Source organism: Nelumbo lutea, chromosome 4, assembly GCF_056320005.1.
Source record: "Nelumbo lutea isolate HS-2025 chromosome 4, American lotus-T2T, whole genome shotgun sequence".
In the NCBI taxonomy this organism is placed as follows: Eukaryota; Viridiplantae; Streptophyta; class Magnoliopsida; order Proteales; family Nelumbonaceae; genus Nelumbo; species Nelumbo lutea.
Window position 1 is genome coordinate 67,999,760 of NC_142687.1, and position 22,762 is coordinate 68,022,521.

Consider the following 22,762-nt stretch of genomic DNA (forward strand, 5'->3'; position numbering starts at 1 on the left):
ACAGTCCCAAATTCTATCATCTTCTATTCAAAAAATTTGATTGTTTAGAAGAATCTATAATTTGAGACTCTTCATTTTATTGTCAATGTTTAGATGATTTATAAAGAGAATTAGATGGCATTTTTGACCTTTTAAATGTCACTTAACGGCTGATTAAAGAACTGGTTAACGGCAAGTATTGGATTGTCATATTTTGAAAGTTCAAGTATTGGATTGCCATATTTTGAAAGTTCAAGTATTGAATTGTCACATTTTGAAAGTTTAGGTACTGAATTATCACATTTTAAAATTCGACAACAAAATTGTCAGTCGAGCCAAAGTCTAGAGTATCCATCCAGAATTTTCCCATTACTAAAACACCCCTTATGATTTTACTAAAACATACCTTGTTTGTATTTTACTAAAGCACCTTCCTTTTATAGTTTGCATTGATTTACTTGATGGACCTTTCATTAGATGACAGTGGAACGCACAGTTTTCACCCTAACTTCCATTTAAATAAATTTAATCAAAAGAAAATGAAAATATCATTTTTGCCCCCTAATAAAGCATGAGCAATAGTTAGCCAAAGAAAAAGACATGAGCAACAACTCTATTGGTTTTATTTGATCAATTTTGATTTTTTTACGAAGAAATGCCAAAGGTATTTTTGGAATAAATTATCATAAACTCATATCCTTCAACATTTTCCACTAAATTTAGATGATCATGTTATTATTTTCAAATGGCCAAAAAATCTCTTCTTAATAAAAGGTCAATTAAATAGGTTACAAAAAACAAAAACTATATGATAAGTTTAAATAAATAAATAAATAATAATAATAATATTATTATTATCAACGTTTTAAAAAATGACCTAGAAACGGAACCATTCTGGCCACTGGTTTTCAGGTTGACGGTCCGATCGTCCAATTCGAACGGATTGCCCATTCTGACAAAAAAATAAAAAAAATAATAATTAAAAATAAAAAGACTGTCAAACCCATTGAATGGGTCGACAATTCGACCACCCAAATCAATGGGTTGTTGACTTTTTCAACGATTTTTTGCCAAAGACCAAGTTTGAGATAAAACGGAACTGGTTGCTTGAATGGTTCCCAAGCCGAACGATCCGACCATCTAAGTCAATAGTGGTTCGAAAACCATTATTATTATTATTATGAGACAAACATGGGATAATGGGATTTGATGAGACAAAACAATCCAAAACCATGGTTCTCAAAACTGGACTGGACCATATAGTTGGACTAGAAAAATGAGGAATCAATCAGGTAACCAGTTCCATTAAACCCTAAACCACTTTTCTGCCAAAAATCATTGATTTGGTCAATGACTTGGTAACTCAGGCAGTCGAGTCATCAACCTGGACAACAATTTTTGGCCATTTTTATTTTTATTTTTTATGTATAAGTGGACCATCCATTTGAACCAGACAATTGGATTGTTCCAACCCAAAAACCAGTCCCAAAACAGTTCCTTTCCGATCCGGTTTTAAAAAACGGTTCCCTTCCAATCCGATTTTAAAAACCTGGCTCAAAACCCATAAAATTCCGGATTAGTAAAACCGGATCACGTAGCTCTGAGCATCCATAATGAGCCATGCATCCACCACAAAAACCAAAAGAGGTGTGCAGGAACAGGAACAGATAATGGTGGGTCCCGGTAAAGTTTATTCTTGGTTTGATCATATCATTGCATTTGCCTCACACTTTTGTACCAGCTTCCTCCAAAAGTTAAATGCAATCCCCACCATATTTTCAGGACTAACCCCACGTGTCAATCCCACACTACTTACTACTCACACTAATGTATATTAGGACTTAGGAGGGAGGTATTACCAAGTGCAATCATTGCTTACAAAGAAATTGTTTATTTGAAACCCCGTTTGGATTTGTTGGACCCCATACTTGATCCTTCAAGTTTAACCTACCTATTTTAATTCAATTATCCACAGCTCATTAGAGGTTTTTCTTTTTTTCTTCCTCCAATGCTTATTGCTGTACTGATCAGATTGGCCCAGACTACTCAGAATTATACCTGTTCATGGATCGGGTCGGGCCGGGCCGGGTTCGGATTGGGCTTTGACTCTTTATTAATAGAAAAATGTGAGGCTCAAACCCGAGCCCGGCCCTGATAAAAAGCCCAAAACTCGAGTTCGAGCCCGAAGCCCTACTTAATAAAAGAAATTTGAATTTTTTTCTATTCAAATGGACATTTTTTATTTTAATTTAGATGTTTTTTCTCCTATTTAAATGAACAATGGGCCTACAAGTGAATCAACAACATTCTCAAATCAAAAAATTTATTCAAATAGACATCACATAGAGTTTTTACTTAGGTTTAACCATAGGTCGGGCCAGGCTATTCTGGCAAAGCCCGAGCCCGGCTCGAATTTTATGCAGGCCGGGCTTTTTGGCCCGAAGTTAAGCCCACGGGCCAAAAAGCTTGTTCAAGCCCCTCTGGGGGTCGGACCGGGCCCGACCGGCCCATCAGGCCACCCAGCCCATGAACAGGTCTACTCAGAACTCACCTGGGAATTAACCCATGTTTGCTAGCAAAGGGATTGGATTCAATTCAAAGATTCAAACACAAATTCAATTTTCACCATCTGTGTGGTTTGAACTTTGAAGTTTGAACAGACAAACAACCCATTTTTCTGAGTTTTTAGCAAGTTTAAAAAAAAAACCAATTGGCCACCGATTTTTGGGTCAATGATTTAATTATCTGGTTCAAATGAATGGTCCATTTTAACTTAAAATAAAAAAAAAAAAAGAAAAAAAAACAAAAATCATTATCCGGGTCAAATGGACTGAGAGTTCGATTACCCAGATCGACCGATCACTAACCAAGTGAAAGGTTTTTGGCCAAGAACTGGGTGAAATAGAACCGGATTATAATATTAGCTAACAGCAGTCATTTGATTACAAATGGACAAATGGTTTCATTTTGGAGGACTGGTTTCCCTTTCCTATTACTTGGATTTTCCGAAACGCCTGAACGTGAGCACTGAGTCTGATTCGAATAATAATAACCAAAATAAGGTGTGCATGCATGCCCCGGACTGGCACTGACGGTGGAGACCGGATCACCTACCAACAAACGTTCCAATCCTCTATCAATATCATCTCACACCGCACATTTCATTTTAGGATCCTACTTTTATGGTAGGTCCCAGTCTCAAATTCTTATACCAATCGAGACACCACTCAATTGGCATGTTATCATTTAGAAAAAGTTGAAAAATTAAAAACAAAGGAATCAAAATGGTTTCCAAGATTCTTGATGCTATTCCCTCCTAGATAGTAGCTAGTAGTGTGGTTTTGAGAATTGAATTAGATTGAATGGTCGGACCATTTGACCTGAAAATTGGTCATGATTTTGGATTCAAACCATTTGACCAAAAAACTGGTGATCAAATCAGTTCCGTTTCTGAATCAGTTTTTAAAACCATGGTTAATAGGCCAAACTTGAGTTGAGTCCTTCATGAGAAGAAACCCCTCTTTCTAATTAAACAAACTTATTATTAAAACAAAAAAAAATATCCATAATCAATATTACTTGGTAGCTAAGAAAAGGTGGATTACAGGCCAATGTGACATGGATGTTGCACTAGCACGTGGCTAATCTAAAAGAAGCACTCTACTAGGATAACTTAGATTGACCATCACATATTCCTTGGCATGAAAGAAATATGACAGGTCATATAGGGAAGTTCCTTAGTTGGATGGGTCATTTAGAGTGCTTCCTCAAACAATTCAATTAAGGAAAATCTTGGGCTAAGAAAAGTTTGTCTTTGTGTTCAATGCAATCCTTCTTTTGTAGGTTTACTTCAAAATGGAAATTAATTTTAATGGGTTAACATTAAGTGGTTGAAACTTGGGTAAATTACATATAGGTACTCTGTACTTTGGGTTAATAATAAATAGATATCTTGAACTTTTAATTACAACACTTGAATACCTTGAACTCTCAAAATTAGACACTTGGGTCCATTTGTTAGTATTCCGTCAGTTAAATATTACATACCGTTAAAAATACCTTTCTCGTGTATGAATGAGTAAAATCATCACTAGAGAATGCCATCGTCAGAAAATTTGAATCTGTTATTTGCTGTCCATGTGAAAATGTTATTGTGGGGAGACATTCGGTTACCTGAGAATGATATCAAAAATACACGAGAAGGGTACTTTTGGCATTACATAATATTTAACTAACAGATGAACCCAAATGCTTATTTTTGAGAATTTATGGTACTCAAGTGTTGCAAGTGAAAGTTCAGAATTTATGGTACTCAAGTGTTGAACCTCGAATCATTCAGTCTTTATAAACAATTCAACTAGATAAACTTCGTTTGAAAACCCCCTGCAAATTCTTAGGCACCTGAAAGAATAGCTAACTATTTCATCAGTTTGTATGTTCATTCTTCCATTATATTCTTGGCTTTAGATCGTTAATAGGTCATTAGTGAATTCAAAACATGTGGCAAGACCGGAAAAGACGGGTACATTCTCCTCTGCATTAATCTTTCTCCCTTTTGATAATGGTTGATTAATAAAATTTTAAGGTGGTCGCAGTAAACTTGGGGATTAAAAAAAAAAATCTTACAAGCACTCAATTAAAATTTAACATAAATTTAAAAGCTAAGCAGAAAATTAAGAGAGAGTAATGTAACTTTGTTTCATGTATTATTGGGTGGGGGAGTTTGCTGCTCCTTTTGTAGACTTCATAGAATGTTTCAAAAACAAGAGCTATTTGGATTGTATATATTTCACACAAGGGTCACGTCCTCTTTTTACACACTTTTCATTTTGTTTGTATCATGTTAGAAATGGAATCTCTTTTTTCCATTTTTGTGTCTTATTTTCTACTTTTTCTTTTTACCTTTTGCCTCCTATAAGGAACAAAATATGAGACAAATCTCTATTGTTCTTCTTTCCCTTGGCTCAAAGATTGGAACTGTCCATCAATGACAGGCTTTTTTTTTTTATTTTTTGTTTTTTGAATGAGAGACCATTTTTGATTGGCCAAATCAAATGGTAACTCTCTCTCTCTCTCTCTCTCTCTCTCTCTCTCTCTCTCTCTCTCTCTATATATATATATATATATATATATATATATATATATTAACCCTAAACGCAGTACTTTGGATGATATGAGCCATATAATATTCCGATTTTTAAATTTTCAAGTGTACCCCAAAGAATGACTTGTCATGGCCATATGGCAAAAGGGTTTAAGCTGAAATTTTCCCTTGTCAATGGACCATACGAGTTCTCCACACTTAACCAATCACCACATGTCAGGCGTTTCATTATACGTGTGTAAAAATCCATGCACGTGAGAGTACTTGAACTTTACAAAGTCCTGGATATCTATTGCACAGTGATTGGTTAGTGTAGGAAGTGCAAGAAAAATAAGTGTAGAAAATAAGAACTCTCATTCATATAAGGTACCCTAGTCATGGATATCCATGGAACCAATCTGGGCCGAAAAACATAACAAATGAAGAAAAAACATCTATAGCTAGTTTAATTCTATTTTCTTTTCTTCCTTCTCAAAAAAATAAGAGCTAACGAATGAACGATCTGGGCCAATCTGGGCAGTTGCAATACAGTCAAAAAGTACTGCCATCACTTCCCGGAATTCTCAAGAGCAATAAAAACCAGGATGATTATTTCATCTCATACATCTCTGTAATGTAAACAGATCAATCCGGTTAAGCGGTATGGCATTAGTAAACATAACAGATACATGAAGGCCATGAACCCCATCTAATTTATCTAGTTTCGTATGATTTGAATGATGTTTCATTATGGTACAACAGGTTGACCTCTTCAGCTTAAAAAGCTTGGATTGCCACCTTTTTTCTACATTCATCAATGAAATATATCCAAGCTCCAATCCTACAAAATCTCGATGAAGCAATTATATTTCCCTTTTGGCCTTTCAATCCGTATAAAATCATCTTTTTGATGAGAGGACCATGTGACCATGTATGTATCTTCAAAACACAAAGACTAGGAAGATGCCTCTGCAAAACCAACCGGGTTGGGGTTGTTATTGCTACTTCCATTTGATACGAGTTTGCTTGATTTGTCATTCTGTTGTTTTTGATCTTTTACCAATACTGGCTGGAACTGCAAAAGATGATGGTATACGTCAGACAGCTAAAACTATGACCTCCCCAAGCAATAGACAATTCCACTTAATTTTTTACAGATGGAGAATTCATTTCTATGTCATGTGTTCTGTCTTGGTTGAGACAAACCTGGTATATGGAATATATGACATTTCTTCTAATCTGTGCCATCATCTCCAAGAAGAGATTGTAGCCTTCAAGCTTGTATTCAATGAGTGGATCCCGCTGTGCATATCCGCGCAATCCAACAGCTTGCTGGACAAATTTGAGCGCTTGCAGGTGTTCCTTCCACAGCCGATCAATGTTGCTCAGAATTAGGAACCTCTCAGCTTCCTTCATCAAGCCTGGTGCTTGTTTTTCAACAATGTCCTAGACAAATTCCAATGTATGTATGAAATTGAAAGCATTTGCAAGAAGAGGTGTTTACGTAAATTTAATAGTTGGTTCAGCATGGAGCACTATATCATGAACCTAGCACTACAATGTTTTGGGGTGTAATTCTGTATTCCAGAGTCCTTAAAGGATGGAGATTGCAGGATTTAAGCAGAAAGGGAAGTTCTTATTGGAGTGTTTTTCCTGCTGCTACTATTTGGACAGTATGGAGGGAAAGGAATCTGGGGATTTTTGGGAACAAACAGATATAGATGTAATAAGAAACAATTTAAAAGGTCTATTCTGTTCATGGATAAATATACAAAAACCTTTTAAGGGAGCCCATCCGAGTTCTTTTTTATTTTTTTTGTTGATGCTGGATCCCTGTTCGTGTAGTCGTACTTTTGGTTTTGCATTGTATATCCAGATATTTTTTTATTTAATATTACATTCTTGAATATTTTGTAAATAATAATTTATTTTTTGTAATTAATAAATGCGTTGTCATTTAATGTAAATTAAAATAGTAATTAACAATTTATAAAAATATATAAAAAATTTAAGATACTTATCACGTACAAATTTATAAACTTTAAGTATCAAAATAATTATTCTATTATTAATATTTTTTGTATAAATTTCTTTCTTGAGATTAAAAATCATTTTTTGATATAAATGTGGATTTGATAGATTATTTATTCTATTTGTTTATAAAATATCAATTTTGAATATTATTCCTTTTAATTTTTAGTTGGAATCATTGAACATAAACATATGTTATTTGTTTCGATTGCAGGCAGACACAAAAGTTAATAAAAGCTATTATGTTTCATTATTATCACAAGAAGCAAAGTGGCTTAGTGGTTTGAGGTTGCATTAAGATTTGGGTGTAGACCCAACTTGGGTTCAAATCACCTAGAAGCATTTTTTTAATATAGAGATGACAGATGCAGTATAATGTCGATGAATATCAGTCAGTATTGGTGTGTATCAACCCAATACAATGTGATGCGCACTGATACAGGCCCGCAATGGCTTGATGTTCACAACTCAAGGGATACTCCCTTGTTCATAGCATATCCTGTATCCATATGCACTAATATTGATATGATATGCCCCATATCAGGCGTATCGTATCAATATTTCAATCCTTGGTTAATTATCCCATCATTTGCCTTGAAGAAAATTATTTATATACTGTATCATTTTCAACCAATAGTGGAAATCCCTATCAAGGAAAACAAAGAAATACTAACCCTTTTCTGCAAGTATGCTTCACGACCACGGTAATGAAGGTAATTCTGCAGGTCTTCATAGTTTGAAGACTTGCTCCCAAGAAGATCTGGTGTCAAATCATCCAGCAGATAACAGTACCTGCAGATCAGGTAACATGGGTAATGTCAGTATAACTTCAAAAGAGACAAATAGCCATCTTTAATTAAGCCTTGATATACAAGTCTGCATTTCCATTATTTTTATTTCCCTTTTTTTCTTTTTTTTTTCTCTTCCCCTTTCCTTCAGAGGGGATGTTCAGGGTATAAGTTTGTCAATAATGCTTGCAAGTCAAAATGTGGCAACACTCGCAATAAATGACATCATCCAATGCATTTATGAACATCTTATAACTATTTTGAACATTCCAATGATCTTATGGGTGTTGGAGAAAAACATGGCAACCATCCATAAACATATTATATGGATTTTTAATCATCTGGTCATATTTCTCTTCTTTAAAGAGCACTTGCAAGACGAAGGTACGAACCCAGTCCATGAACTAGGTAAATACAAGTTTACTTGTCCTCCCATCATGCAAATAGACATTGCCTCTTAAATTCTGAGTCAAAATTTTCTCAAAAAGAAGACTAAAAAAAGCTACTTATGCAGAAAGATGACTCTTACTGTTGGAGTTTTGCAATGAGCTTTTCAAGATCCCAGCTCTCCTTTGAAGTATCAGGACCAATATTTGCCTATCCATGTGAAACAGAGGAAGGACAATACATATTAAGAACATGCATAAAAAAATATACCAATGCAGTAATATAGGCAAAAAATGCAGTGATAATGCTACCTCCAGAATGTCATCCATTGTCAGTTCAGCATACTCTATAAGAAGAGACTGTAGGTCATCAGATTCAAGAGCCCGCCTTCTTTCTGTATACACACGATCCCTTTGGCTGTTCAGGACTTCATCATACTCGAATAGCTGCTTCCTAATATCAAAGAAATAATTTTCCACCTTCCTTTGAGCTTCATCTAGTGCTTTTGTCAGCATTTTAGATTCAATTGGTAGATCTTCAACTCTGAAGACTCTCATCAAACCCTATATCTAGCATGGTTAAGCTTTGACAAGTGCATTCATATAAGTAGCATAAACAAGGAGCTCATAGAGAGCGAGAAAAACCTGAATTCTGTCTCCACCAAATACTCGAAATATATTATCTTCAAGACTAAGGAAGAATCGAGAGCTTCCAGGATCCCCCTGCCTACCACTCCGACCACGCAGCTGTATATGTACAAATTATTAATAAAGTTTTATTTCACAATGAAAATGAAGAGATTTTCTCTCTTTTATTTTGGGAGGGGTGGTTTTCATTAACCAAGTTTTGAGTTTGACCTGATTGTCAATTCGCCGTGATTCATGGCGTTCTGTCCCCACTACATGAAGTCCACCCGCTAATATAACCTTTAAGATTTCATATAAGATGCAGTAATTGTAGTGTGCACTAAAGAGCATAAACATTAGAAAGTATATTACTCGGGGACAGAGACAACCTTCTTTTTCTCCTCCTCAGTATATATTTTATATTCTTCAACAATTTCTACAAAGGCACTACGCAATTTTGCTATGACATCATCTCGAGTTGGCCCCTGTAAATTTTAGAACCAGAAGTATTAACCAACCAAATGAATGGGATTGCTCCTGAGTGAACACTGTAAACATTCCATTGCAATTCCCCATTTATTTTCATCCTTCTATCTCCAAGAGAAATGTCCAACTATATCTAACTTTCCTGTCTTTTTACCCACATTTATTTTATCACAAATAACTTCAATCTGACAAAGAAAAAATATACAGGATGATTTGCACCTTCTCACATGAATACGAGAGCCGTTCTTCTGCTTCAAGTTCGGTCAGTGATCTTTGGCCCCATGTTTTGACAGATAAATCTACAGCTTCCTCAGCCAATGCAATCTTCTCCCTGGACAGTTGACATGGAAATAAACTTTCATTGACCTGCAATTACATGAACAAAACAATGATATGTAGTTAAAGAACAGTTCAAATATTTGGAAAAACATTCTTGCTCAAGACCAAAATCAAATCGAACCTTCCAATTCTTTTTTGGAGGTGGTTTCTTCACAGATACAAAGACTCCTTCTGTTGGCTTAACAACTCTGTAGAATTCATGTCATCTCAGAAACATAAAAATGCTACAACAGCATGCTTCAAGATGCATTCAGTCAGACAAACTTGGACTTGCTTTAGTTGATGTCTCTTGCAGTTTAAACTTGAAAAGAATCAACTAATATTTTTTTTTTCAATTCTCATTAACCATGTAAAGCTTTTTGTTCATTAGGACGGCTCCTCTTTATAGCCTTCAGTAATATATATTGGACACCATTTATAGAAGAAATGAAAATGAGTGTGGAGCAGATTGTTCAGCAGTCAAGAAACATGTTCAGAAAATGAGTATGGCAGAAATGCGTATGTTAAGTGGATGAGTGGAAGAAATAGAAAGAATAGGATCAGGAATAAATCCATCCATAGAAACCTAGGAGTAGCTCCAATAAGCGATAAAATGAGAGTAGACTAAGATGGTTTGGTCATGTGCATAAAAGACCACCAACAGCTCCAGTTAGAAGAAGTGATTTGTTACAAGTGGAAGGGGCTAGAAGAGATAGGGGTAGACCAAAAAGGACAGGGGTATAAGTAGTAAGAAATGATTTAAGCGATAATAATAATTGTGGATATGGATATAAGTAGAACGAATTGATGAAACCGGATTCATGTAGCCAACCCCATAAGTTGGGATAAGGCATGGATGATGATGATAACAATGTTTCAAAATGTGGAGGTGTGATGCGAGGCGTTCCACTACCTAGAGGCATGAGGCGTAGTTCAGAACGTAAGAGGTGTTAGCCTTCCAAACACAAGGAGGCATAAGCTTCCTTATGAGGAGGGGGATGAGAAGGGAAAAGGAGGAAAGGGGCAGGGGAAGGAAGAAGAGGAAGGAGGATCTCATTTTTCCTTATTTTTAATAAAAACCTTCCCTTACCTTTCCTTTTCTTTTTCTTTTTTCTTCTCTTTCTTTCTTTTTCTTTCCCTTCCCTTTCTTTTCTTTTCTTTTCCTTTCCTTTCCTTTTTTTCTTATTCTTTCTTTCTTCTTTTTCTCTTTTTATATGAAATGTGCATGAGGCACATGAGGTGTACGCCTCTAGCACACCTCATGAAAAAAGCACAAGAGGTTTCAATGCCTTTAGCATACACCTCAGGGTGTTTTGGGGGTGCCTCGCCTGGAGGGACACCTCCAGGCATATGCCTCCCACACCTTTTAAAACACTGGATGACAAAAGAATGGAAAGCCGTCCTCATTTCCTCGTTGCTTGTACCTTACATGTAGCACTGGTTTTTCACTTTGTTTCTTTTTTTTTTTTTTCCTTTTTGCTTTCTTTTTCTATTTTGGTTGGGGTGGATGGGAAGATATTCCCACAACTCAAAAAGAAAATGCAATCAAACAAAGAGAAAATCACAGATCAGATGATCGTTATGACTTAACATTCCATCTATATTAGACTAAGTCTAATACAAACAAAAACCAGATTTACTGATTCTGTGAAAAGGCAAAACAAAGAGGCTTTCCTTAACAATTTAATTTATCTGATCCACATTCTTCTGAAAGATCACACTAGAAACAAAATAATAAACAGATGATACCTTGGCATAAGCATCTCCCGTAGCTTTAACCTGGCCATAAATTCTGCATTACCTCCAAGGATTATATCTGTTCCACGACCTGCCATATTTGTAGCAATTGTTACTGCCCCTAGACGACCACTTTGTGCAATGATTTCTGCTTCCCTTTCAACATTCTCTGGTTTTGCATTGAGAACCTTGTGGATGAAAAGAAAAAGTTAAGTTCTTTTTTTTTATTTGATAAGTGAATGAAAATTTTATTAATCAGAAACTGTTAGTTACAAAAAAGAAAAAAGAAAAAACAGGAGTTTCAAACTCAATTAAAACAAGTCACAAACTCGGGAAGAAACGGTTAAGTTTTCATGAGTGCAGAAAAATTAATGCACCAGTTACTCTTTGCTATAACCCAATTCTAGCAGAGAATGACATAAAACTAAATATTTCTAATTAAAAACCTAGATATAATTCAGACTTTGTTCAGCTAATACAATATATTATTTATAATGATTAATCAGATCTCACCTCATGGGGAATCCCAGATTCACACAACTGTTCTGACAATGCATCACTCTGTTCAACACTAGTTGTGCCCACAAGCACAGGTCGGCCTGTCTTGTGCATTCTAGAAACTTCAACCACAACTGCCCGCCACTTTCCAGTGGTTGCCCTGAAAACTACATCTGACTCATCCTGAAAGGAAGACAAAGAAGTAAATACAAATACTGAATCAATCCCAAGAGTGTCTCAAATTAATGTACAAATAACTCTACACTTAGACGAGCTTCTACTCTTCCAATCTAAGATACCCAGATATGATTAAGTTATGGACATAGACAGGACACAAATATGGGAAACAGGGACTGATTCTCCATATCCAGGATAAATACAATATGAGAATCTTTTCAAAAATACCAACACAGCTAGATTGAATTCTTACAACAAATTTCACATAGTTATATATCATTTAAAATTAGCTTATTCAGCTCAACTCAACTGAACATTATAATAACCACTTTGGTCAGCAAGGTGGATGGATCCTGATAAGCCATTTAATTCTGTCAATCCAAACTGACTAAAGCATCTAACATCTAGAAGGTCCAAACCATTTACCTGCTTTGAGTAACAAGTACGGACATTTTGAGGAGTTGAAAAAAAAAACAATGGTAGAATTATAATTTTAAAAACTTCCTAGAAATATCCACCCAGTATCTGAAAATGGCAACTTTAGCATATTATATCTAAATGAAATATTATGCTTTTATTTCACTAAACCAGACCAACCCATCCTTCATAAAAGATGCAAAGAAATAAATAAAACAGAGACTTCATCCTGAGTTGTTGAAATCCTTGAACAGGATTATAAACCGGCACCCCCCCCCCCTTCCATTTTTTTGTTATGGAGAATAATGGAGTAGTTCTCTGACTTGTGGTAGTGGAATACAGTTAACTTTTTTAGTGAATGCCTTTTTCTCTTTACTTTGTTATTTTCCCATTCTTAGTGTTGTCATTGTAACTTCCATTTTTATAAAATCCTTGTAAGGGTGGTCCTTTCCATTTCAAATTCATTATTGAGCTCTCTGAAGTCTTGAAAACTTGTCAGCTTCAAATAATGAAAAACCCTGACAAGTCTAAAGAGGCTTCTCATTAGAGGTGCAAACAGAAAACAGTAAAATGCCATTACCCAATGATGGCCCCAGCAATCTGGGGTCTTGAGAGTGGTAGACTGGATATACGGACCTAACCTTTGGCTTTTCATTTTTTTTTTCTTTTTTTTTGTTTTTGCACAAAGTGACTGCTGATAGAAAACAGTATGATCTTGTAAAAAATTTATCACCAAATTTAGTTTTTGACTTTTTTTGAGAAAAAGCAACTTTCATTTCAAGGAAAAAAAGAAAGGAGGGGAATCTACATGAGAATGTACAACCAAGAAACAAAAAGCCTCTAGTTACATCAAGAACTACATGGGCAATGTATTTAGTTATTTACAGAAAATTCCTCTCCATCACAAATTTGGCTAGTGCATAAGCAATGGAATCCATTTCCTTTGGGATCCATCTAAAATGCAGTTCAAGGAGGCTGAAAGGTCACAAGTCTCATGTAGGAAGTGCACAAGTCTCCAAGGGCCTAAGGGTGTTCATTGTATGGTCCAAACCACAAAACTAAACTGAACCAAACCAAATTTGTGGTGCAGTTTGGTTTATACTGCAAAACGGTTTGGTTCGGTTTGGCATCTTTCTAAATTACAGTTTACGGTTTTGGTTTGGTTTACGATTTTTGTTTGAACCCTATGATTTGATCACAAATCTTATGATTTATATGATTCCTATGATTCACAGTGATTCGCGTAAGTTCAATTAAGAATTATTTCTCTACTTTATTTTTTTCCTTTTTTGTTTATATTTAGTCTTGTCAAGGGAGACTTGTATAAGCCCTTACTAGAGAATGATTTATTTGTGTTGTCTAAGACCATATATGGTAGATATGGGTTAAAATAGGGTAAAATCAGTTTCCCATATATATTTAGTCTTCTAGTATATCTATATTTGATTTTTTTGACAAGTTGTAAAAAATAGAGATAATCTCATGATTTATGATACAATTCACAATTCAATTCAATTCAACCTTCTCTATGATTTACAATACGATTACGATTTTCAAAACATGCCTAGCCCTTATATAGCACGAACCCAGCCCAACTATATACATGCATATGTAGAGTTGTAGACACATATTCGCATACGTGCATACAATCACATATACATTTATGTCAAATTTTAGTGCTGGCTTATTGACCAACCTGAGCCCAAACCGAGTGCATCAAATTTCCCATATATATTTAGTCTTCTAGTATATCTATATTTGATTTTTTTGACAAGTTGTAAAAAATAGAGATAATCTCATGATTTATGATACAATTCACAATTCAATTCAATTCAACCTTCTCTATGATTTACAATACGATTACGATTTTCAAAACATGCCTAGCCCTTATATAGCACGAACCCAGCCCAACTATATACATGCATATGTAGAGTTGTAGACACATATTCGCATACGTGCATACAATCACATATACATTTATGTCAAATTTTAGTGCTGGCTTATTGACCAACCTGAGCCCAAACCGAGTGCATCAAATTTTAGTGTGGGCTGGGCCCAGGTTGGACAGATCGAGCTTGACCACAGGCTCTGTCCAGGCTCGAGCCTTAGGCCCAATTCTTAGGGTTGGGCCCAGGTTAAGCTTAAACCTAGCCCAACCTGCCTGACTTGCACCCCTAGTTCAGTGTTAATCGTGTATATACTCCCAAATAAACCACCTTTGGCAAATGATGAGATTGAAGGAAATAGAATAACTCCAACAAAGCAAACCTTTCTTATCATAGGCTTATTTGTGGGCACAATTGTGACTTTAAGCTTGTATATACTCTCAAATTCTGTGCTTTCAGTTGCTGCAGTGCCAGTCATACCACAAAGTTTTGGGAACTGCATCAGTAAAAAAACAATGGCAATTTAGAAGGAAAGTATAAACTTCCATATATGCTTAACTTAGTGAGGTAAAAAAGAGCTGTTCCCACCTGGAGAAAGAAATTTTGGTAGCTAATTGATGCCAGTGTAACAGTTTCATTTTGAATGGGAAGACCTTCTTTTGCTTCAACTGCCTGGTGAAGTCCATCACTCCATCGTCTTCCCTGACAATACATAAATAACAAGGATTTACATGGAGCTCATAAATACCAAAATAGAGAATAATGCAACGTGAATTAGCTTTGAAGACAGACCTAGCAAAGTAAAAGAAGCAAATGCGTCTTGCAACAAAATAGAAAAGCATTGTAGAAAAACATAAAATCAAACTATCACAACGTTGAAGTTCATCAGGAAGTATCACAGGATGTATAATTTCTGACGATTTTCCTCAAACCAAAATTCTCATTCACTTAAGGGATGAGGTAAGCTATGAGGTACAATTATGAGCAGTATTCAAACAAACAAAAATAAATGATGTACTAATGCAACTTAGGCAGTATGGAAAAACACCCTTCATCAATCACATAGTTGCCACTTTTGGCTATATTATTATGCCATTCTAGTTCATTCATTAAAAGAGAGTATGCATTTAACTCCACAGGTCCCCAAAGTTCTTTTCTTTTTGGTTTAATAATTTTTTATCCATGATTTTTGCGAGTGCATGTATCCATGTGTTATTTGGTATGGGGGAGGCAGGAGATGAGTCATATCTCTAGACAGTCTCTATCAGTGAACATAATTTTCTTCTCTTTCAATAGAAGATTGGGAGTACAAACCAGATGCAAACTCAACCATTATGCAAAGCATGGTTTCAAATGTCGCCAAATGTCACTAATGTCACCCGACATATGTCGATGTCGAGGCTCACCGACATGAAGATGGATGGTAATATAAAAATTACATTATGTCGGTCGACATTTCCTATATATTAGAAATGCCGACCAAATCGGTCCAAATAACCAAAAAAAATACAGTTTTTCCTATTATGTTGACAGGATGTCAACTAATGCACATTAAAAATATAATATATTAGTATATTATATTAATATAATATAGTATATTAATATAGATTATTCCATTAATAATTTCTATTTAATATTTCAAATAAATTATTTATAAAAAGAATTAACAAAATATAAAAACAAAAGAATAAATTAATTACTTTATGATATAAAACATAAAATATTTTTCAAGTAATAAAATATTAACTAGTTAGATATTTTTTAAAATATTTATTAAAATCAGAAAATGTTTATTAAATTTTATAATAAACCATATTCTACATTTAATATAAAAAATCAGAATAAATTTAATAAACTTTATACTAAATCATAATTTATTATAAATTCAGTATTAAAAATCAGAATAAATTCATTAAGTTTAATAAGAAATCAGAATTTATCATAATCTTAATACTACAAAAAGGAGAATCAGTTTATTAAATTTATAATAAAACATAATGTATTATAACTTTAATATTAAAAAAATCAGAATAAATGTATTTCTATATACTAGTCTGAAATAAATATATTAGAAATTATAATAAACCAGAATTAAAAATAAGAAAAGAAAATATCAGATAACCTTGTAAAAAAAATCAAAATGCATAATAAATCAGTAAATTGTCATTTACTAATTTGTTATTGATCTTAGTTTCTTAGCTTTATATAATGGTTGGGAATAAGATAATAGTCTAGAAATATGTATTAATGCTTCTTTTATCATTTTACAAAATATCTTTGCATATTTCTACATATTTCATAATATTTCCACAATGTCTCTAATTTTTACAATATTTCCCCTCTTCTGACATATGTCCTATATTTTGGTAAGCGACATTTCCATCGACATCAACATTTTAAACCTTGACGCAAAGTACATAGTTCTGTACTAAGAAATTTCTTTCCAAGTGCATTTTAATTACCAGATAAATAGTGTACCTGCATTACTCGACCAGTGAACTCATCTACAATAAGAACTTCTTTGCCACGGACAATGTAGTTTACATCTCTTAGAAAGAGTTCGTTTGCTTTTATCGCATTCAAAACATACGATGCCCATTGTTCTCGAGGATCATATAGATCTTTTACATCCAAGATTTCTTCTGCATCCTCGTAACCCTGTTCTGTGAGCAGAACAGTTTTCTGCTTCTCATCAACCTAGAAAATAATCAAATAAGCAAAGGTAAAGAATGAAAGAATGTTCCTCTTTTCTTAGTCATCTAACAACACCTTATATTGGATTTTCATAAACACAAGAACTTTGCTAATTAATGCTTTGCAGATTATGTTACATATATACATATACAAAAAGTTCAGTAATAGAAATGTTTACGTGAAATTGTTGAAGATTAACCAGTTTTATGATGTTTTTCTAAGTAGATGTTTTATGTTAGTTGTTAGATAGGAGGTGGGGACCACAGTAGTTATGTGAGTCCAAATTTTATTATTTTTTGAGTGTTATACATGTTTTTTGTTTTGCACCCCTATAAGGGCATAGTTGTCTTTGTACTGTTCTATTATTTTTAGTATAAATAATAAGTGAAGGGGATGGCCAGATTATTGCTCTCTTTTCTTTTCAACTTCTATTCTTCTCCTTCTCTCTTCCTTCTCTCTTCAAGAAACTACTTTTCTTTCATATTTTTTTAATTCGGCAGATTTCTACTTAGTATCAGAGCATCGGCTAGGATTTCTTGAAGCATTCTCATGCAGCCCTAGATCAGCCGACTGCATGAAGTAGTAAAGAACTGATCGATCTGCTATAAATTGCCCAGTTCTTGGATTTTTTGGTGGGATCTAGTCATCAAGAAGGTGATCTACTGTTCGGCATCAAAATTAGGAAGAACCGGAGTACGGGGAAGAGTCCCAGAAAAGTTGGACTCTTTGTTTTTTATCTGATCTTGGGCGCCCAGGTATTGTTAATTTTCTTTTGATTTTCAGAAGAGGGTGGTTTGGTTTCTGGAATTTTCTGAGCCTCCCGGAGTGATCGATTCACTCTTTTCTCTATTGAGAGGCGTGGAAAGGAGAGACATTTCTCTCTAGCTAGGGTTTTCTTCTTCCGGAAGGGTTGGTTTCTGTGTGTGTGATATTAAATTATTTTTTGAAGGTCTCCAATCTATTTTTTCTTATTGTTGAACTATTTGAAGTAAGATGGAGAGTTGGAATACCGATATGAAATCTATCGGTACTGTGGGACTGGGTGTTGGAGGTAGTAGTGATATTTTTGGGTATGGGATCATTACTACAGTAAAATTTGATGGTACAAATTATTTGGAGTGGGCACAATCAGCTAAGATGGCTATTGGTGCCCGTGGAAAATCAGGGTATCTCACTGGGGAGGAGAAGAAACCTGATACAGATTCTTCCCGATGGGTGCAGGAGAATTACATGGTAATAATGTCCTGGCTATGTAATTCTATGTTACTTCATATTGCAAAAAACTTCCAATGGGCTAATACTGCTAAGGAGATTTGGGATGGAGTGACTGAAACCTACTCTTAGAAGCAAAATGAAGCCAGAGCCTATCAGTTAAGAAATAAGGTGATAAGTATGAAACAGGGAGAAAAACCTCTTACTGTGTATTGAAAACCCCATGGAAGGAAATAGATCACTTAGAAATTGTGGTATGGGAAAGTGTAAATGATGCAGCAACTTATCACAGACTAGTAGAGAGGAATAGGGTTTTTGAATTCTTTCTGGGGAGGATGTGACACTCTCTCAGGCCTGTGCCTTTGTCTCTGGAGAGGAGAGTAAGAGGAATGTAATGCTGAGACAGCTCGGGATTGACCAGTCGGCTATGGTTGGTACAACAAAACCTAAGCCGAATGGAGACAGGGGGAGTAGTGAAATTAGAAGGGAAGATAAGGACTTGGTGTGTGATTATTGCAAGAAACCCAAGCATACCAGGGACACTTGTTGGAAGCTTCATCCAAATCTTATACCTACTCGGATAAGAAACAAGAAGGGAAATGCAAATGTAGCCATTATAGGAGACTCTTCAGCCCCTCTTTCCCAAACTGATTGGGAATCCATTGCAGTAGTAGCAATGAGAATAGAATTAGAGAGATTTGGCCAGTTTATAAGAAAGATTCACCTAGCTCTAGCCTTCCAAATGGATAGTAGAATGCAGGAGCCAACTACACCACTTCCTCTGCACATACAGGTAGTTCATTTGCAACTACAAATCTTACATCCACTTCAGATAAGGAGGGACCTCCCTGGATTATAGACTCAGGAACATCTGAGCACATGACTAATGCCCCTACCCTTTTCAGTTCCTATCAGTTGTGCTCTAGTAGAGACAAGGTCTCTACAGCAGATGGTTCACATATGCCCATTGCTGGGAAGGGGATAGTTAGAGTGACCAATGATATAACTCTGTCTTCTGTTTTACATGTCCCTAGACTTCATACCAACCTATCTGTTAGTTCTTTGACAAAAGATTTGAATTGTTCCGTGACATTTCTTCCTGGTAATTGTGTTTTGCAGGATCTGGAGTCAAAGAAGACGATTGGGAGTGGTTGTGAGGTGAATGGAGTCTACCTTCTGGATGAGATTCCGATACATCAGGGCAGTAGAAAACCTTATGTGCTGATTTCAACCAAGCTTCTTGTGAAAGGAAGAGTAGAAAGTTGGGGATTTCAGCAAGAGAGGAAAGGGGAGAAAAGAGAAGAAGGTCGACTAAGATAGATTAACATAACCCTAGCCGCCAGCCCCTCGTTCTATTTATAATTAACTTAAGTATGAGATATTACAAGGATGCCCTTAGTAGGGCGGCAACTCAAACTAAGTAATTACAGCTCTTTAAAAAATAAAAACTAATGAGCCCAAGGCCCAACAACATCTTAATTTAAAAGAAAATAAACTAAACACAAGTCGGCCCACTCAACACTCTCCCTCAAGTTGGGGGTAGATGTCATACATCCCCAACTTGCGTAGATCATGCTCCAGCTTATTCTTTGCAACGCCTTTTGTGAGGACATCAGCAAGCTGCAGATCAGAAGAAATGTATGAAAGACAAACTTCTCCAGAAGTTACCCTTTCTCTGATAAAATGTCTATCTACTTCAAGGTGCTTAGTTCGGTCATGCTGGACTGGATTATGAGCAATATTAATTGCTGCCTGGTTATCGCAGTATAGCATCATAGGTTCTTCTGCCTGAACACCGATTTCTTCCAACAGAGAATGGATCCAGAGAAGTTCTGAAACTCCATGTGCCATGGCCCTATATTCGGCTTCTGCACTTGATCTTGCCACAACTGTTTGTTTTTTACTCTTCCATGAGACTAGGTTACCCCCAACTAGGGTGCACACTCCTGAAGTTGATCTTCTGTCATCGAGGCATCCTGCCCAGTCCGCATCTGTATAGGTCTCTAGCTTGAGCTATCCATGATCAGTAAACAATATGCCTCTGCCTGGATGTCCCTTCAGATAAGCAAGGATCCTGTCAACTGCCTTCCAGTGCTAGTCTCGTGGAGCATGCATGTATTGGCTCACTACACTTACTACAATAGGAGATGTCCGGTCTTGTCATGCACAAGTATAGTAGCTGACCCACAAGTCTTCGGTACCTCCCAAGGTCCTTTACTGGTTCACCTTCTGATGCACCGATTCTATGGTTCTGATCAATGAGGGTGCTAGCTGCCTTTGTTCCAAGTTTCCCTGTTTCTTGGAGAAGGTCCAAGACATACTTCCTTTGAGAGATAAAAATTCCATGTTTCGATCTTGCAACTTCAATGCCTAAGAAGTATCTCAGTTCTCCAAGGTCCTTAATCTCAAATTCCTTATGCAGGTTCCTCTTCAGACTATCAATCTCACTCAGATCATTCCCACTGACAACAATATCATCCACATAAACAATTAGGATTGACACCAAGGATCCCCTACGCTTCACAAACAAGGTGTGATCAGATTGAGTTTGAGTGTAGCCAAAAACAATCAGGGCCTTTCTGAATCTATCGAACCATGCTCTAGGGGATTGTTTCAAGCTATATAGTGACTTCTTCAGCTTGCATACCTTTCCCTCTTTAGCATTATCATAAAAACTAGCTGGAAGATCCATATACACCTCTTCTTGTAGATCCCCATTTAGGAAAGCATTCTTCACATCCAGTTGAAACAAGGGCCAAAGAGTATGAGGCGGCAAGAGAAAGGAGTATCCGAACAGAGGTCATCTTTGCGACTAGTGCAAAGGTCTCTAGATAATCAATGCCATAGGTTTGTGTGTATCCTTTTGCAACAAGTCTTGCCTTGTACCTCTCTATGCTTCCATCTGCCTTATACTTTACTGTGTAAACCCATCTGCATCCAACTGCCTCCTTGCCTTCTGGTAGGTCCACAATCTCCCATGTTTGATTCTTAATCAAAGCTTCCATCTCTTCTTGCATAGCTGCCTTCCACTCAGGTTTGGAGAGAGCCTCACTAACACCCTTGGGTATAGACACGGAATCAAGAGAAGAGAGAAAAGCACAGTAGGAAGGAGAAAGGCCACTATAGGATAAGTATTGTGATATGCAATGAGCAGTACACTTCCTCTTCCCTTTTCTAAGAGCAATAGGGAGATCAAGGTTATCTGTAACAGTGTTAGTGGGACTAATGGAAACTGAAATAGTAGAGGGATCAAGAGAAATACCTGCATCTGTATCAGCCAAATCTGGAGTCTCCAAGGGATCGACAGGAAGTGGTGTGAATTCTGTCGTAGTGGAATCAACCTCCTTATGAAGTCTCTGCCGTGAGTAATACTATGAGACGGAACGCAAAGGGGGTGGCAAGGTAGGTGACATCGGATGGTTGTCAAGCACAGTAGTAGACACAGGAACTGGAACTGGGAGAGGGATAGACTGCTGACTTACGTCCCCAAAACACTCCCCCTGAGAAGGATTCCTTGAGAAGAAGTATGTAGATTCAAAAAAGGTGATGTCCATAGTAACAAACCGGTTCCCAGAGATTGGATCATAGCAGCAGTACCCTTTCTGATTCTCTGCATATCCAAGGAAGACACATTTCTTTGCCTTGGGATCAAGCTTCGAACGGTAAGGACCAAGAATATTCGCAAAGCAGACACACCCAAACACCCTTAGGGGAATATGAAACATCTCCCCATGAGGAAAAATAAGGCTGAATGGAGTGCTGAATCCAAGTATACGACAAGGATCCTGTTAATCAAATATACTGCTGTGAGAACAGCATCACCCCAAAACCGAACCGGAACTGTCGTTGTGATCATCATGCTTCTTGCCGTTTCAACAATGTGTCTGTTCTTTCTCTCTGCAACACCATTCTGCTGTGGATTGTAGGAGCAGCTACTCTGATGGACAACACCATACTCCAACAGATATGAGGCAAGATGTCTCTCAAAATATTTCTAGCATTGTCAGATCTGAACATCTTGATTCTAGTTCCAAACTGTGTTGATACCATCTGATGGAATTGCCTCACCAAGGAGGGTACCTCATCACGTGATTTCATCAAGTAAATCCAGGAATATCGAGAGAAATCATCCACAAACAGAAGAAAATAGCGATAGCCGCCCATAAAGGGAACATGATAAGGGCCCCACACATCCGAATGAATAACATCAAAAGGAGAAGAACATCTTTTATTACTCGGTTTAAAAGAGTGTCTACAATGCTTTCCAAGTTCACAACCTTCACACTTTAACCTTGACAGACTCACAGACTCAAACAATTTTGGAAACAAAGAACTTAAAGAAGAAAAAGACAAATGACCCAGACGATTATGCCAAAGTATAATCCGATCCACAAGTTTTGACTCACTGTCCTTGCAAACATGATGACTTTGGTGAATTGGAAG

The 22,762-nt window shown here is 36.2% G+C and overlaps 1 protein-coding gene across 3 annotated transcripts in view; it reads right to left on the reverse strand.

The window, feature by feature from the left end:
- Positions 1-5,643: 5,643 nt before the first annotated feature.
- Positions 5,644-22,762, reverse strand: part of AGY1 (Albino or Glassy Yellow 1) — a 30,528-nt gene continuing 13,409 nt past the window's right edge. For 2 of the 3 annotated variants that reach the window (XM_088985917.1, XM_088985919.1), the window contains exons 6-20: positions 16,892-17,110; positions 15,002-15,115; positions 14,796-14,909; positions 11,949-12,116; positions 11,448-11,623; positions 9,841-9,907; positions 9,600-9,746; positions 9,284-9,379; positions 9,126-9,194; positions 8,913-9,014; positions 8,580-8,831; positions 8,411-8,478; positions 7,768-7,885; positions 6,269-6,508; positions 5,644-6,137 (exon numbers count right to left, since the gene is read on the reverse strand). In XM_088985917.1, coding sequence (XP_088842043.1) covers positions 6,018-6,137; positions 6,269-6,508; positions 7,768-7,885; positions 8,411-8,478; positions 8,580-8,831; positions 8,913-9,014; positions 9,126-9,194; positions 9,284-9,379; positions 9,600-9,746; positions 9,841-9,907; positions 11,448-11,623; positions 11,949-12,116; positions 14,796-14,909; positions 15,002-15,115; positions 16,892-17,110 — 2,070 coding nt within the window. In that variant the 3' untranslated portion in view covers positions 5,644-6,017. The remainder of the gene's footprint in view (positions 6,138-6,268; positions 6,509-7,767; positions 7,886-8,410; positions 8,479-8,579; positions 8,832-8,912; positions 9,015-9,125; positions 9,195-9,283; positions 9,380-9,599; positions 9,747-9,840; positions 9,908-11,447; positions 11,624-11,948; positions 12,117-14,795; positions 14,910-15,001; positions 15,116-16,891; positions 17,111-22,762) is intronic. The other variant, XM_088985918.1, reaches the window with a different exon arrangement.